The sequence below is a fragment of the Pimephales promelas genome, chromosome 2 (assembly GCF_988280905.1).
Source record: "Pimephales promelas chromosome 2, fPimPro1.hap1.1, whole genome shotgun sequence".
Classification (NCBI taxonomy): Eukaryota; Metazoa; Chordata; class Actinopteri; order Cypriniformes; family Leuciscidae; genus Pimephales; species Pimephales promelas.
The window spans coordinates 14,713,839-14,731,312 of NC_142770.1; the positions used below are offsets into that span (position 1 = coordinate 14,713,839).

At 37.1% G+C, this 17,474-nt stretch overlaps 1 protein-coding gene across 4 annotated transcripts; it reads right to left on the minus strand.

Moving 5' to 3' along the window:
• Nucleotides 1-331: 331 nt before the first annotated feature.
• On the minus strand, nucleotides 332-12,112 carry lhx9 (LIM homeobox 9). 4 transcript variants are annotated; one of them, XM_039668730.2, is made up of 6 exons: nucleotides 12,007-12,112; nucleotides 9,234-9,444; nucleotides 8,154-8,356; nucleotides 7,318-7,673; nucleotides 3,546-3,748; nucleotides 1,526-3,159 (listed from the first exon to the last, which is right to left on the minus strand). In XM_039668730.2, the coding sequence occupies exons 2-6, from the start codon at nucleotides 9,405-9,407 to the stop codon at nucleotides 2,905-2,907; spliced, it is 1,191 nt and encodes a 396-aa protein (XP_039524664.1). In that variant the 5' UTR covers nucleotides 9,408-9,444; nucleotides 12,007-12,112; the 3' UTR covers nucleotides 1,526-2,904. The 4 variants fall into 4 exon arrangements, with proteins under 4 accessions (XP_039524666.1, XP_039524664.1, XP_039524665.1 ...); XM_039668732.2 differs by lacking the exons at nucleotides 1,526-3,159; nucleotides 12,007-12,112 and adding an exon at nucleotides 332-1,145 and having other exon boundaries at nucleotides 9,234-10,092; XM_039668731.2 differs by lacking the exon at nucleotides 12,007-12,112 and having other exon boundaries at nucleotides 7,318-7,670; nucleotides 9,234-10,110.
• Between the last annotated feature and the right edge of the window lie 5,362 nt (nucleotides 12,113-17,474).

Sequence of the window (17,474 nt, forward strand, 5' to 3'; positions counted from 1 at the left end):
GACAAGTCTGGCATAGCAGGAATTCAACACTTTACTGTTTACTAGGCCCCCATGTGGCCCAATGCTTTCCCCACACACACTTAACAGAGTATATAACACAAGCATTGTTTAATAAAGCTGGCTTTCTAGGTATTGTTACAATAAAAAAAAAAATGCAGCATATTATTTTAAAACATTTACCACATCAACATTACAATTAAAAAAGGAATATTTCCCTTTATTATTTTATTGATTTATTTTTACTAACACCACAAGAATGTGTTACTAAGAAAATCAGGGGACCCAATATATATATATATATATATATATATATATATATATATATATATATATATATATATATATATATATATTATTTTCTAAGATAACCACTTTTTATTGTCAAATCAAACATGCTTTTTATGGACTTTTACTGTTGTTTTGTATTAAGATTTTGGATTTACAAGAAGAAATGTGCTTTTAAGGTTATAGTATACAACACACAACAAATGAAACATCGATATAAAATAATATCCACCTGAAATTGCCGTCAACAACATGAAGTGCATGCAAAAATCTGAAACTTTTTTCTTTTTTTTTTCTTTTTTTCTTGTTTTCATTTTAAATACAGCCATATGGTGTTCCTTTCCAGCTTCTCTTGGTCGGACATTTTGCTGCCAAGTTTTAGGAAGGCTGTGTGTTCATGATAAGTGACATTTGTTGCACAGGAATGTTTTACAGCAAGCAGAATTACAAGGTAGAGTTGTGTGTGTGTAGACATGCATGCGTGCGTAGATCCCGTCTCCTGCAGTCGCCTCTTGGAGCAAGGTTGCTCTGTTATGTATCTACAGTACTGTACAACTTATCTTTCTTTGCCTTCCTGCCTCATTTCAGTCGTAAGGAAAATATCCCATTTGTTGTGGATTCTCTTACGAAGATGTTTTTAAACATTCAGGACAAAAAAAGAAGGAAAAAAAAGAAATTTGGAGTACATTTTTGGTAGATTTGGTACATTTTTTTGTCGTTGTTTAAATCACTCTAAAATCTGATCCTAATATTGTCTTTGTCTTCAATGGTGAAGAATTCCGATCAAAGCTTCTTTTAATACTTTAGGGAATTTTCAAACGTCGTGAAGTATGGCTGTAATGCCCCAAGATTTGTTCTCCCTGAAAAAAAATCATAAAGTAACAATATATTAAACTACAGAGCAACCTTGCTTTGAGAGGTTTATGCACTAGTTTTTCAAAAAAGGCTTTCTAGCATTCCTGTGCTTTGTATTTCTGTATAAAGTAGCCATGTTCATGCATTAAAAAGCATTTTTTTTATTTATTTTTTTTTACTACAGGGCTTTGGTACAAATCCATGGGGCATTACTTTAACAACAGAAACAGAATAAAGTCAGAAATCCATGTCAGAATGAAAGCAAGACAAGGTTCGATCTGTCATGTCGTGTGTGCGTGTTTTTTTGTTTTGTTTTTTGGGTGTGAGCAGAAGTTTAAATCTGAAAGCAACACAAAAATGGTTTGTGTAATGAAAAATAAAACGCTTGTAAAGCAAAGTAGTTTTATTCACACAAATTTAATAAGATATAACAACTGTTTGGTCCATAAATATTTAAGGGGAAATAGTTTCTATACACCATCTTTTTTCAAGAAACAAGGAAACATGGACAATCTTGATAGAACACGTACTGTACTATTAACACGAAGATCAATATATATGATTCTCGGATTTACCAACTAGTTCTGAAAGAGTGCACAACTGCCTTCTATGACATCGCCGCCCCCTTGTAACAGAATACACCATTAAAAAGATCTTCAGAAAAATCAGATGAAAAACAGAACAGTACAAAACTAGTGAGGCGTTCCAAGGATGGAAATCATTTAACAAACAAACATGTATCTCCTGAATTTTCACAAACTCTCTTCCAAGTCGCATAAGGCACATAGTAGAACTGAGTTAAGCATCTACTTCATGAAGCAGATCTAGTGTACCACTTTGTTCTACAACAGAACAAATTTAGCATCACACAAGGAAATGTTTCACCCTAGCGAGGAGCCCCGACCGATCTCCAACTTGAGCCGTAAATGGTGTTGTTTTTTGGTCTGTTCGGTGGCAGAACATTAAAAAAGAAGGGGGGGAACCAGAACAAAACAGTGTGATGCGTGTCTTTCCCAATTAACTTGCAGCTTCGCATTCACAAATCACTCATAACGCTTCCTACTGGGCACCATATTGTCACTGAGCGTTGGATATCTTCATTCAAAACAGTTGTTGCCCGGCAAACGATCCAGGCCAACTTGTGATCTGATTCGCACACATTGTGGCAAATTAGGTGGTAACGTTTTAAACAATTACCGCCGTTATTTGGCATTACAGTCCGGCGTCAGTGACAAAACAGACCTAAATTGAGGTTGCAGCATCCACTTGGCGTTTGAGCTCATGGGAGCCAGTGTGTCAAATAATGTTGGAAATAAAACTGGAAACATACATCATTTTTTTCATTTAATGTCTGAAATTATTAAGAAAAGTTGCTGCCTTAAACATCCACGTTAATCGTACTTACAAATTTTAAGTCATTTCAACTTAAATTACATTAAACTGGCGTTCAAAAAAACAAAAACGAGTTGAAAAATCGCTTAACTTATTTTGATGAGTTAAAGCACTGTAAAAAACATACGTTGTCGTAACTTATTGATCTATAATGATCACAAAAACAAATCAATGACAAGTACTGCAAACTCAGCTGCCACACGGTTGCAAATGCTACACATTTTTAGTAGGTCTCGTCTTACATTTCCAAAGGTCTTTCTGTGGTCGCCAAAGGGTTTTTTTTTTTTTGTTGTTGTTGTGGAAAATAAAAATAGAATCTGAAAATAAAGTGGGATAAAGACAAAAAAAAACAAAAAAAACAGCAAATCCGTGTTAGAAAAGGTTTGTCAAGGTAGTTTGTGGGGGGCTCCCAGATTCGTGGCTGTCCAAACTAGAGGTCACTGATGTTACTACGGTGATAGAGGGATTGGTCAGGTCAGTTAGTGTGGTGGCCGTGCTGGGTGGGGTCATAGCACCGCTGTCGGAAGAGGGCGGCGGAAGTGACGTGCCGTCAGCCTTATCAACACCCCCATTCTCCTGCCGCAAAACGTTCCTTCTGAATTTGGCCCGTGCGTTTTGGAACCAAACCTGCAAACCAATCCCAGTGTCTTTACTCTTTTTGTGTTTTGCTGCGAATTATTGTCATATTTGTGCCTACTTATAAGTCATATCATTTCACATCACAAAGTTAATCACTACTAAACAATGCCAAAGTGAATCGAAAGGCTGTGCAAAGTAGCAGGCCTCAACTTTTGAAAGGGATTCTACTGGAAAACATGGACCATCAATTTGGATTTTTTTTTTTCTTTTTTGGTGCACAAGTATTGCCCCTTGAATTAAGCCTCTATTTAGTATATTGCCTCGCAAAATTTCTAACAACATGACATAACAGAAAAATGACTGATGGGTTAAAACGGAAAGCAAAAAACTCAAGGTGTTGGTGTGGATGTGAAATGGAGTGTGGCGACGCTTACCTGAAGAACTCTCTTGGTCAGTCCTGTCTTTTGGGCAAGCTGTTTTAAGTCCTTGGCATCGGGGTTGTGGTTTATGGCAAAGTAGGACTTCATGGTGCGAAGCTGATGGTGTTTGAACGACGTACGCATGCGCTTGGTCTTTTGAGAAGGAGGGTAGGACTGCTGATCCCGATCCAAATGGTCCGCTTCGTTCTCGTTACAACCTGAAGTACCGGAACAAAGCGAAAACAAAGCAATGAGATTTGATACAGAACCACTTGACAATGTTTACCAGATAAATATTCGATTTCAAACTCTACATTGAGGATTTAAATACAGTATCGAAAACTATACAGCTGTAAATGACTAATTGGATCAAAAACGTGTCATATTTAACTTCTTAAACTCTTGAAAACAAAGGTTCTGAAAGTGGGTTTTCTCAGTGATGCCATAGAAGAACCATTTTAGTTCACAAAGGAACCAGTGAGCAGTTCCAATTCTTAGTGTGAAAAGCATGTTAGAACTGTTTTCCACTATAAAGAACCTTCACTGTAAAAAAATATTGTTGGTTTAACTTAAAAAAGTAAGTAACCTGGTTGCCTTAAAATTTTAAGTTGATTGAACTGGAAAAAGTGAGTTAATACAATGAAGGAGATTGATTTAATCATCAGAAACTCAAAATAATAAGTTATATGAACTAAATAAATTATTTAAGTTGATTTGACAAAAGAAAAAATGTGATAACAAATCTTGAAAATATTTTTTTTTACAGTGAAGGTTCCATTGACGTTAAAGGTTCTTCATGAAACCATAGATGCCAAGAAAAAATAAATAAAAGAGAAAAAGTCATTAGAATCACATGACACCTGACGAAATTAATGTAAATATAACTAAATTCAAAACAACTGCTTGCCAACCTTTTGCGATTTATTACAATATTCATGTATGAAAATATGGTTGGATGAAATAGTCACCTTCCTTAATCTTAAATAACTCTACTTAATAATGTATTGATGTTTAGGTATTAAACTACGTGCCATGGGTAGCTAAAATGATTTATTAATCAAAACTGTCAGTTGTAGCCTTCATGTTAAATCGCTGCTCCGTTTAATTCATTTGGTAGCCTAATTAATTTGATCGATGCTCATTTCACCCCACCGTTTACGTTTGTGTTTACATTAGTAAATATTTTAACAAAAAATGCACAGCAAGAATTAACTCTTAGAATTAACAAGAAATTATAGGTATGAGGAGAACAAAATGTTCTCACGAGTGTTGTTTTCACGATCCAGGCTCCTTTTTTGCCACCAGAGGTCTCTATCTACAAATATGTATGCAACAAGTCGACTAGTGCATTAGGTTTTTAACGAATATAAAAATACACAATATTATGCAAAATCATATATAATTTTGAAATGCAAAACAATTTAAAACTAATAATAATTATATGGGAAAGTAAAATTATTATTAGCTTAGCCCTATATGTTAAACATGGTATAGGCTAGGCCTAGCTGAAAAATCTAAAAATTAAAGAAAAGGTGAAAAACAAAATATTAACATTGTAACGTTACCAAAAAATATGCAAGTAGAAAAAAACAAACAAAATGCTTCAATAGTGGAAAAACAACAACAACAACGAAAACGACAATAATAGGCCTCAATAAATAACTGTCACAAATCATCAATAAAATCGCGGAAGTCGTATTAACTTGAGAATTATCACAACTGACAACCATTTAATTTCGTAAGACAAACTACAGCTATGATAAAATGTTGCAAACTTCACAGCACGTTAGAGTCAGGATAAAAAAGCGAAGGAGTTTAAAGTCGGACTGATGTGCGCTCGCGCTTGTGTGCTGAGAACAGCCATGACCTTCAAGTGGCGAAATCCGAGCTGGTTGAACGCCAGAGATTCCGACGTCACATTCAATTAACGGAGAACAATTAACAGGCAGATTACCCTTATTTCTCTCCATTCATGAAGAACGGCAGAAACTTGGCACACAAAGCCACATTTTTTTCCCAAGCAGACAATAATTGTAACAGCCAAAACAAAACAGGCGCAGCGGGGGTGCATTATGACGTATGTCTGATTTCGAAAAGGTAGAAAAAGTAGAAAAAGTGAGGAAAATAGTGACTGGTAATGCGAGGGAAGACACAGGCCTGTGGGCGATGGATCTACATTACTATGATCCCTGCACGTACGGGGCTGGGTCACGGGGTTCACTCCTTTGAGAATATCAAATTAGATGTTTGATGACGCACTAATGAGCGAGGCCTATAATTAATCAGATCCAATCATCAAGACTCAAGCGCGATATAGCCAAGATTTTACTGTTGTGCATAAATAAAAACCAGGAAAAATAAATAAATATGAGACTAAAAGAGTGGAAAATACAATGTCATTGTTATACATAGGCTATCCCAATATTTTTATTGGCTATATTCTGTAATATACTATGCATAGGATGATGTGGACAGACTACAGTTTTAATGGAAGGTGAACTAGGCCTATGTAGTTAAGCACATTTTTTTTTTGTTATACTACAAACATTTTTACAAACATTGTAAGATAGGCTAATAATAATAGACATTTGATCAATTAACACACTCAAAACACTGATTTTCACTGGAACCAAAAGGAGGACATTTGGCCTATTGTTTGCAGGCATTAAGAAAAGAAAAAAAATTCTTATGATCAAGATGGTTATTACTGGAACATCGAGGCTGGTTTGTTTCCGACCGTGGCCCTATACCTGATAATCCATCTGATCCATTATGTAGACCAGCTTGGGCCAACTAATGACCCTAAGTGACCAGCATGGTCCAGCCTGAAACCATCACACAACCAACAACTAATATATAATCTCACATCTATGCTATTAGAGTCTATTCCTTGGATGATGCTTTATGTTTATGTCATGTTAGCTCATATATCACTGTAAAAAAAAAAGTTGCTGCCTTAAATTTTTAAGTACAATCAACTTGGATGTTTAAGTCATTTCTACTAAAATTACATTAAGCTAAATATTGTGTAATATATATATATATATATAATTGTTAACTTATTGATGATTTAAAGAAATGTAAAAGAAATGCTGTGTTGTCATAACTTATCGATCATTTAATTTTTAGGGGATCACAATGATGATTAATGATTTAATGATCACAATCCAAGTTTTAACTGTCCCGCTTTTCCTGAAAGAACCTGTCCCACTTTATCTACACATAGTGCAAACTGACCTTTACAAATAGGCCTACTGTAATGCAATTTTGCATATTGTGCAATATATAAAATTGAATTTTCTGAATTAAATATCAAATTTGCTGCCTTCAATTTTTAATACAATCAACTTGGATGTTTAAGTCAGTTCAACTTAAATTACATTAAACTGATATAGTACAAAATGTGTTGAATCTTGTGTAACTAATACAAAAAGTTTAAAAATGGCTTAACCTATTTTGAAAAGTTAAAGCAATGTAAAAGCATATGTTATCATAACTTATTGATTTTACAGTGCACTAAATCAGGCCATATTAGAGAAATGAATTTAGCGTATGAGCTTGTAATAATTATTTTAGACGTTTGCACTTGATTTTCTGCTGATTTTTAAATGATAACTGAATTAAGACTATTTTTTTCGTTTCCCCCTAATAGTAAAAAATAAAATCAATGTTTATCGAAAGCACAATTATTCACATCTTATGTGGGTGATTACACGAACAATGGAGAGATTAAAGGAATCAAAGTTATCCGTCTATACTAAGTAAGTCCATTTAATGCACATCTCACCTGAGTTGTAAGAGCCGATATCTATCCCCATCGCTGGACTCTTCCTCTTCCTCGGCCTTCCTTTCTGCACCGTGCCGGTGCCATTGAAGTAAGGTAGCGCGAGCCCTCCGCCTTTGGCCGCTAATTCAGCGTAGTTTAATTGAGGGTGATACTCTCCCTGAACAAGGGTCTCAAAGTGAACCCGGCAGTAAACCAAGTTGTCTTTCATGCCGAAATGGTCACCCGTGGTCAGTGTTTTGTTGCATGTGGTGCAGGTGAAGCAGCTCAGATGGTACACGGAGTCCCTGGCGCGCATCACCATTTCCGAGGCGGAGATGCCGAGGTGGCAGCGGGCACATCTCTGCACGGAGAACCTTCTGGAACAGCACGAGTCATTTATAATCAAAATAATCACTCAGATTGGTAGTAACATTCATCGGGTCTTTAACGAACGTAACATAGGCCTATCAAAAGCGCATGCACGTACACTTTTGATTAATCAAAATCATTTTTAAATGGTTCGCATTATTTAAATAGCCTACAGGTCATCGTAGTGATACTATTTAGGAACACAATTATTTTGGGTTTTCTTTTCAATTCAATAATTAGGCAAGCCTGTTTTAGAAAATATAAACGATTATAATTTGAGTTTAGGAAAACCCCCATCGTGCATTCAGCATGAATGAATTCGCTTTATTAGATTAATTTAAGCGTGTCAGAAAATCACTATATGGGTCAATGGCTTACACTGGCTTCGATGTCACCAGTTTTTTATGTGTGTTAAAAAAAGTTAGGCTACTAGCCAGGGCCTACTAAACAGGCCTAATGCACGGTTTAAGCCTCAAAGTTAAACTTACCTGTAGTAATCCTCTTTGCAGTAAATGCTGCCATCCTTCGCGAAACACGTCAGCTCGGATTCAAGGGCCAGTTTACATTCACAACACTTGAGACACCTTAAATGCCACTGTTTATCAACGGCGAGTAAGTAGTATCTGTCGGAGATTTTCCCACCGCAGCCGGCGCACAGCGCGGGCTTCTCTGGGCTCATGGAGGGCATAGTCTTCAGAAAACACACAACATAAAGAGATGGAGTGAGTGAGTGAAAGTCTATGCGTTCATTAGGCTAAATATCTATCACGCTAACTGAGTTTGCCACAATAGATTTAGAACTAGAACTAAATAAAAATAGGCTATAGCCTGAATGATAAAAACAAATTAGCCTATCCGGATAGGCTTTATATGTATATTTTTTTAAAGTATAGGCTAATTGGATATATCGATTTATTAAGGCAAAATGAGACATAATGCATAGTTCTATAACGCAGGCCTATGTTTTGTTTTTACTACGATGTTTACAACAGTGTCGCCTATTCTAATAATAAATCCAATTTACAAAAGTATGCACATAGGCCTAATGATAATACTAATAACTACAATTATTATTAGCTTTATTGCATGTTTGGCACATTGGCATATGTATGGAGTATACTTTTTGTAGCGTTTAATTTCGCGGTCTTATAAGAAGTTATTAATTTCGTGGTCTTAGAAGTTATTCTGTTGTGTTGTGACAACTGCTTTAAAATTAAGCCTAAATATTATTTATAAGAATACAGTTGAACGTGTAAAATATGTATTTTTTTATTTATAAATACCCCTCATTTTATATTCTAATCAAATATGCTTTACTTAAAAATTATCCTCGCCATTCAAACAATTTAATTTAGGCTATAGGCTACTTCTAGAAATCTTCTAGAATATGACTATTTTTTGCATGTTTCTTGAGGCCTGCTAATCTTGCAAAACGAGGACCGTACATTAAACTAATTTCGCTGTGTTTTTAAGTGGGTTACAAACTGTGAAGTCTGCGACCATAAAGAGTTTTGGAGTGCTGAAATTTGCTGAAACGGAAAACACACGCTAATAAAGCAAAATCTTACCGTTTCTCGTCCGTTCATCTGGACTGTTTTAGCCAGACGAGACTCGGTTTTAGATCTCCTCTCCATCTCCTCCATGATCCCTTGAATATGATCCCCAGAGATGCCGTGGAAAAGCATGGCTGCTGGACGCAATGTGCAACTGCTTTCTTTCGCCTTGCACCCCACAACTTCCATATACAGCTTTCCGGATCCTTAAAACATCCGAGTGGATCTACACCAACAAATTCACACAAATGCAATCAATATTTAAAAATATAGCCGGTGGAGTTTGACGGATGGCGCTGGAACAGTCAGGAGAACAAGTCCACTTCTCCAATATCTTGTGCAGGAGGGAAAAAAAAGTATAGTCCGGACGATATAAGGCAAAGCTGAAGTCTGAAGGATGTTTTAAACCTGGTTTTTCAGATAGTCCCAATCTCCTACTGGGGATCCGAATGCTTGAAAGTCAGGTTTGGGACTGTGTGTGTTAGAGATCCTGTGTCCTATTTGTGAAGAGAGCAAACGCCTGCCCAGCACGGGTAATTGGGTAGGAGGAGTCCTCCCTCTCTCCAATGCCACTGATTTCTATTCACCAACAAAGACCTGTCACTCTCTCTTCAAACCGATGGTGATGGGCAACACGAGCTTGGAAAGCACTTGGTACAGACCTTTTACTTCTTTTTAGCTGCAGTTTGTCATTTTTTTGTGAGGCTTTCTTCTTCTTCTTTTTTTTGCTTAAATGCTTCTATTAATGCATGTAACTTAATGGTTCAACAGTGTAAATGAATTAAGTGTTGACACTGTTAGTCATCTGAGCTGTCTTTAGTTTTGTTTCTTGTTGGAAAATTGCGATCTTAAGGAGTTGGCTGTTTATTTTCTTATCCCAAATGATGCAACCGAAAGCCTGCATGTGTCATTTATAACTTAAATTCCTAAAAAAAAAAAGTACAGTTGTAGCCCACATTCTCATTTATATATTTGCATGCATATTTGAAGCAAGTGTATCATGAAGCACCCATATATATATATATATATATATATATATATATATATATATATATATATATATATATATTGTTTTCTTTAAATTGATTTGACATTTGCACTCTTGTACCTGAACTGCATAAATTCAACTATAATGTATTTTATGCTTGTAAATGTAAAACAAATGTTTGAGGATAAAGTGTGTGAAATCTGTAAAATGAAATTGGTGGCATAATTTAAAAAGTTGTCCGACTGCTTTATCAAGGTGTGTGTGTGTGTGTGTGTTGGTCTCTTTCTCTTGTGTATTTGCGGGAGAAAGAGAGAAAGGAGAGCGAGGGAAGGGGGAGCGATGCTGTTGGGAGGAGGAATAAGCAGTTGTTTACATTCTTTGATTTTCAGATGTCAAACGTCAAATGAATCTCATTGTCACAGTTTATTTTCTTTACGAATAGCTATACGAGAAATGGTCTAGAATTATATTTGAGAATGATAATACCTCAATGATAGCAAACTGAATTCAATTAGTCGTGATAGTAATGATATCAAAGACATAATGTTTTATCTAGACGATATTTTGCATCTCTTTATGTAGCGTTTAAACTGTAACACTCGTTTCGCAAATTTATTTATTAACTATTGCACGAGCATTGCCTTCTTAAATTTACACACGCCATTTTTATACATTTATATATTTTAAATAAAGATTTGGGTGAGCATTGTAATTATCTTTTTTATTTAGAATTTCTTTTTCTTAAGTCTAGCCGCTTCCATGTGTATTTTTTTTTCCTTTCTATTCAGTCCAATTTAGGCCTATAGTTTTAATTATTCTAGCAATGTATTCATCTTTTTCCATGCCCTCCTCTCAAAAAAAAAAAAAGAAAAAAAAAAAGCATGAATTATTTCGCCCATTAGAAGAAATGAATAAATTCGTCCTGATCTTGAGGTGGGCTATAAAGCTCACAAATACAACAGCTTTCAATCGTGCGGTTATTTTTCCTATCAACTTCATATAATCGACGGAAAAGATTTCTCACGTGTAAATAACGTGTCTGTCAGCGACCAAAAGAGCTTTATGCGAGTTAATTGGTCCAACTGAAAGCATGTCAAAATCCGAAAATCTAAAATAACTGGAACTTTTGCATTTACAGGAATACAAATTACAGTCTTGAGTTTGTATACTGGCTTGCAATTGCTGTTTAAAAAACATTTATGTTAGCTTCAGAAATAAATATGTTTTTATCGAAAAAAAATCGTGGTTTTCAATTGTTAGATTTTTAACCATCTAATTATTTTATGTCCTTAAGCTAACGCGCGAGCAAATTTTATTACAAGCAAAAACGAATCAAGTTGTAGTCAATTTGTCAAAAAAAAACCCTCTACCCTTTTCAAAGAACATCAAATTAGATTTTTACAAACGAAAAAATATAAATCAAAGTTAAATTACTCTTATATTTAGGTTTATTTGTAGCAACTAACTTCACAAATCGAGATGTCAATATTCTAATTGAATAGCAAAATGTCTAAATGTTGCTTGTACCAGATCAGACTTCAATATGCAAAGTAGCCTAATCTTTAATTCAATTTTCAATCTGCATTGAGTTTTCGCCTGCATTAACTTTTATCTCTCACCTGCCATATAGATATAGGCCTTTTTAGCCTATGTACATTTGTGTGTGTGCAAATTGAAGGTCTCTCCTCGCCCATTATGTATACTCTTTTTCGATTTATAGTGGCAAAGCAACGTAAATGATCTTTTACACCGATAAACAGCATATTCCCGTATATAAGCAATAGAAAAGTGTTATTTTACCGTGAGCCGCTGAGCGCCGTCCTGAAGCCCCAGCAGTGCTGCGGTGAGAGAGGGATGAGGATGAGGGTGAGACACGAGCGATCCTACCAGCAGATGGGGGCTGTTCCTTGTTTCTCGCGTGAGTGTCAATTACGACAAATCCTGCGCGAGCACTGTACATCAATTGTATTACGCACAAGGCCCCTTTCGGGATGTGTTGGTAAAGGATAGATAGAGATTTTCTCTGTGTAATTTCTTAATGTTAAAACATTAACTTCATTAGTTTTCTCACCTTGAGATCATGCATGACGAGGCTTCTTCTCTAGATAGATAGATGGATAGATGGATAGATGGATAGATGGATAGATAGGCAACCTTTGAAGTGATATTAGACAGTTTTACTCATATTTTCCACACAGTTTTGACAGAAATGATATCATCTGAATCAGCAGGTTTCATGATTAGTTTGATATGCAAGATCCAAGCTTTTCATCTAAAAAAAAAGAAAATATCAAGCCAAGTCGACAGAGTTGTAACACATTCTAATGTATTTGCTGTTTTGAATTAAAATGTTTAGCATTTAATGGGGGATGGCTCAAATATTTATTTGATCATCGCAATAAATTCATTGAAAACTGATGTCTATGTTTTACAACCCATCTGGTGGGGTCGGTTGTAACAGCAGCATTCTTTGTACTTGATATTAATTTGCACAATTTAGGAATAAGATTAGTATAATTAAGAATAAAAAAGTGTTACAGACACTGAACCAAAATGGTTAACTCCCAGTCTCTCCACAATGCAACCATAACATTTTAAAAGCATTAGTTTGTAAATGAATTGCGAAATAATTTGAAATTGGACAGACTGGGAAGGGATCGTTCAACCAAAGACAACAAAACAAATGTGATATAATGCATTTCTTATAGTGACAACACTTCAGGTTAATTTAATAGCTAAAAAAAAACATGGATGCCTTATAATCGTTGGGCTGTTGACTCTGTGAGATCTGCTGTTGTAAAAAAAAAGGCAAAAAAAACAAAAAAAAAAACAACAACCTAGGTCCTCTGTGCTTGTTCTTTATTTTGTGGAGTTAGTACACTAAAGCTTTTAATGGGAGTTGCTTGCTCCATTGTGGGGAAACATACTTAAACTTTAAAAAGTGTGAAAAGACATACACATCAAAAATCTGCTCTCCAAATCTTTGAAACACACAGATCCATAACATATATGTTGCAATACCATCCTAAATACTGAAAATCTTAGTCAACTGATACAGAAACATGCTGACTGAAAAATGGAAAGTGTTTTTGATACTTTTAAATAAACTGTTGGAGTAAGGAGAAAGCCATCTCATCTTGAGAGCTTGGCTTACAAGCAACATTTCATGCCATGCAAGTCAAAGGGAGGAGACTTAGGCATCATACAAAAAGATCTTAAAATGAAATAACTGCAGTCTCGTTACTAAAAAAAACACACTTTTTTTTTCATGCAGGCTCAGTTGCTGCTGACCAAGTCATACAAATCCATTAAGTTACAACATCTCTCAAATGTAAAAAAATACCCTAGCCATTATCATCTTGAATAATCCTAATACTTCACCATGTCTCATTGATCATGTCTAAAAAAAAAAAAAAAAGTCAGGGTACTGGCTGTTACGCAAGAACCATGTCCATTTATAAACCATATGTGATGGCTGAATTATGAAACTAATATTTGCAAACTGAAGATGGACAAAGATTTCTCCAAAGTCGTCGCATTGCACTTTTTTAAGAAGCAACAAAGCCACAGAGCAGATGCTCCTCACCGGTGTTTCGTGCTTTGCTTCGAAGAGGGGACGTTCAGTCTAGCGTGCCTGATGAGAATTTAGCTGCTGTTAAAAATCTCTCTTTCTCTCTCTCACTTTCCCTCCCTCCTCACCCCATTTCTCTTGATGCTGAGCCCTGCTCTGCTGATGCAAGAATCACAACTCCCCGTGTTGACAGATGGAGGATGGCTCCATAGCACAGAGCCCGTCCCAACAGTCCAACTGCTGCCTAACCAACAGTTTTTTTTCGCTTCTCCACCTTTTTTCCTTTTCTTGTTTTTAAAGCTGTATTATTCAAGCACCATTATCCTGAATTGACTTGACCCATATACGTTTTCCTCCATTACAGTGTTTGCAGGCAGTGCATATTGATATTAATCAAACATTCTAGTTAGGGTCTGTTCTAAATTCCAACCTAAGTATATTAAACCAACCCATTTCCTCTAAAGACTGCTTGTCTTGCAAGCACTTGCTTCAAGATTTATCAATTATTATTTCAATTATGTAAGTGTATAATTTTACGTTACCATCTAAGGGTGTGCTTCAATTAGCTACCTCAGTAGTCACTGCACTGGCCAGGGAGTAAGGCATTACATGTTCCATTGTCAAAATCTCTCCAGTGTACCGAAATGGTTGTGCTGTAGAAAACGCCACAAAGCACTGTTTAAAAAAAAAAAAGGAAAGAGAGAGAGAGAGAGAGCACTGGGTGCTCATTATGTTCACTTACCATGTTTCTACGGTCTCTCAATCAGACAAAAATGGAGGGCGAGTGCATATTTTATGATGTCTCTGTGGATGTAAAATAAACATAAATAATATCAGAAGGATATACAGCGATGTTGTAAATAAAAAAAACATTAGTGTCCCAAATTCATTTTCACAATGGTTCATGACAGGGAACTAAACTTCCCAGCAATTCATATTTTGTATGTCTCCCTATTATAACACCTGATTCTACAACTCACCAGCTCATTAGTAAAGGCCCCATGACATACATTGTGTCTGTATAAGGAGACATCCAAAGTGTGTACCATTGGGGTACTCCAAGAACAAGTTTGGGAAACAGCAATCTAAATCAGTGTTTCTCAACTCCAGTCATCAGTACTCATCTCCAAGGATGTTTTCGATGTCTCCCTAGTCATTAAGATGCTTTAGTTAAATCAGGTGTTTTTTATAAAGGAGACCTCTAAAATGCTCTGGTAGGTGGGTCCCCAGGACAGGAAACAAGAAACACTGATCTGAGGGTATGTTTACATGACACCATTTCAAGTGAAAACTTTTTATGCGTTTGGCTGTTCATTTACATGACATTGGCGTTTGGGAGACTGAAAACGCAAGCTTTTGAAAAATGCAAGGTTTTGAAAAATTACTTTCCCCTTTGCATACAACAAAAACGTGAATTTGTGAAGACGGTGGTCATGCACGTTTATTACACATTCACGCATGTGTATTACATGTTTGCAGGATGTTTCTTGACAAAGTCAGATTTCTAACTACTGGCCTGGCATGCAAAATACAGCCTTTTTAGTCATTTTTGCAGATCCATGTGAACAGGGATAGTTTTGACAATGTTGTCATCTGTTTTTAGTATATTGCTGTCGTGTAAACATACCCTAAATAATGTAATAATCTATAACAGTGGTTCTGAACCCAGTTCCTGAAGTCCCGCCAACATTGTACATTTTGAATGTCTCCCTAATAAAACATCTGATTCAGGTCATTAGCTCTTTAGAAAAGACTCCAAGATCTGAAATGGGCATGTAAGACAAAGCCACTGGTCTACAACAACAAATGTCATTATGTTGTAGCAAGAGATGTGTACACTGGTTCTGCTACCATTCTGTTGGCAAAGAGGAGTTCTTTAAAGAGTTGCCCTTACCTTTTGGCACAAGTCATTTAGCACCATCACACTACATTTTGGTATTTTTTAATGGTTTTAATTACATCGGGCTATTGGTGGGTATGGAAGGTGTCGACACCACATTGCAAAGATCATGCTGGCTGATCTAGAGATCATTCCTTACCCTTTCACACGAAGCAAAGTTAAGGTTTCTCACTGAATGAGTTGACCACCTGATCCAGCCTGAACGGTGCCACATATGGCATGATATGGCCAGACGGTCTGGCTGGAACACTGGGAGAGGTCTTGGGGAGATGCCCTACTGTTTTGTGTGGCTATTTACAGCCCTGTCCAAAGGAATCTGGCCATGTGACTGTCAGTCAGATGTGGTGAGATTTTTCAGGAGCACTGGTGCAACCACAGGGAAGCCAGTTGTCCATCTGACCACTTTGGTAAGGCTTCAGCCCCAAGGCTGAATGACATTGTCTCTGTTGCATGACCAGACGGGCAGCTCGGCTACAGCTTGATTCAACACACACACAAACACTGCCAACAACGGCGCTATGGAACACACACCCACACGCACTGAGAGGGACAGCCCAGATGCTGAAACTGATTTTCCAGCCATCACTCGGCTGACATCCGTTCCTCTCAGCCAACGCGTGTCATCTTCTGCCTGGCCTGGATGCTCGAATGGCGGGGAGCGGCAGTGGTCCGTGTTGTGGCTGAGGGTGCAAGGGTTTGCCCCCAGTCCCCATGAGCTGGAAAGGATGGACCTGGACTAGTGATACATTTGGATGCTAGACCAGGCAGACTGTCCCTTTGCCTCTAGAAAAGTGGCAGAGCATAGAGTCTGCTGTAGCATATGCTGTGGCTGAAGGTCAGGTGACGGACTCCAAAGCTCTGCAGATGCAGGAATTGTAGCCCCCACAGCAGCTTGGGTGGGTTTCAATTCAGAGGGAATTATCAGTGAGAGAGCTTAGTGTGATTGAAGCCAGAACCCAGGTTTGTCTGACCTTAACAACCTGCAGATGAAACAAAGGTAAATTTGAGATGCGAAGAACGACACTATGAAAAATATAATGGTTAAAACAGGGTGAAAGATTCTTGCAATAAACCACTGATTTTACGTTAAGTCTCTAACCTTCGGCCGACTTGTACATGCACAATTAACTGACAGAGGAAATAAACAGATCTCACCAGATGCTCAGGTCCGATACCAAAGGAATCTCCTGGATGGAGATGCTGCTCAAGCATAACCAGTTTCCTCTTTTTCCAAGGAAGTCCCTTGAGGTTTTAGACTCATTTTCCCTTTCCTTACTCTCATGTTTTCTTGTTCAGTTGTTATGATTCCCACACCTGATCCCAGCACATGACAAGACTAGTGAGTGCATGGCTTGTGAGTTGTTTGCTAAAGCAAGTTTTCTTGAAATCTGTCTGTGCTCTGAGGGACTGAGCATTGTGTAGCGTTTGCATCTCAGTCACCAAATACAGAGAAACAGAGAAAGGAGGGACAGAAAGGGAAAAAGAGAACGACAACACTATGCGATCTCTGAAGTCATATGATGCAGAAGAATAAGGCAGACTTGAAAGTTGGCCTATTTCATGGTCAGGCACTAGGACTGGGAAGGGTCTTGAATGGCAATGCATCTACTTTAATGTGACAGACAAGTCCCTAGGCAAAACAAGCAGACCCGTGACAGGCAGGCCCAGGTACTTGATGAGTGTGACACCTTTGCCATTCCACTGGAAATGTTGTTGCCGTACGCTCCGCTGCCTCATCTTAGGTTTTACCCAAATAAATTTGCTTCTCATCCGGACTGACGATGCCACAAGCCCCTC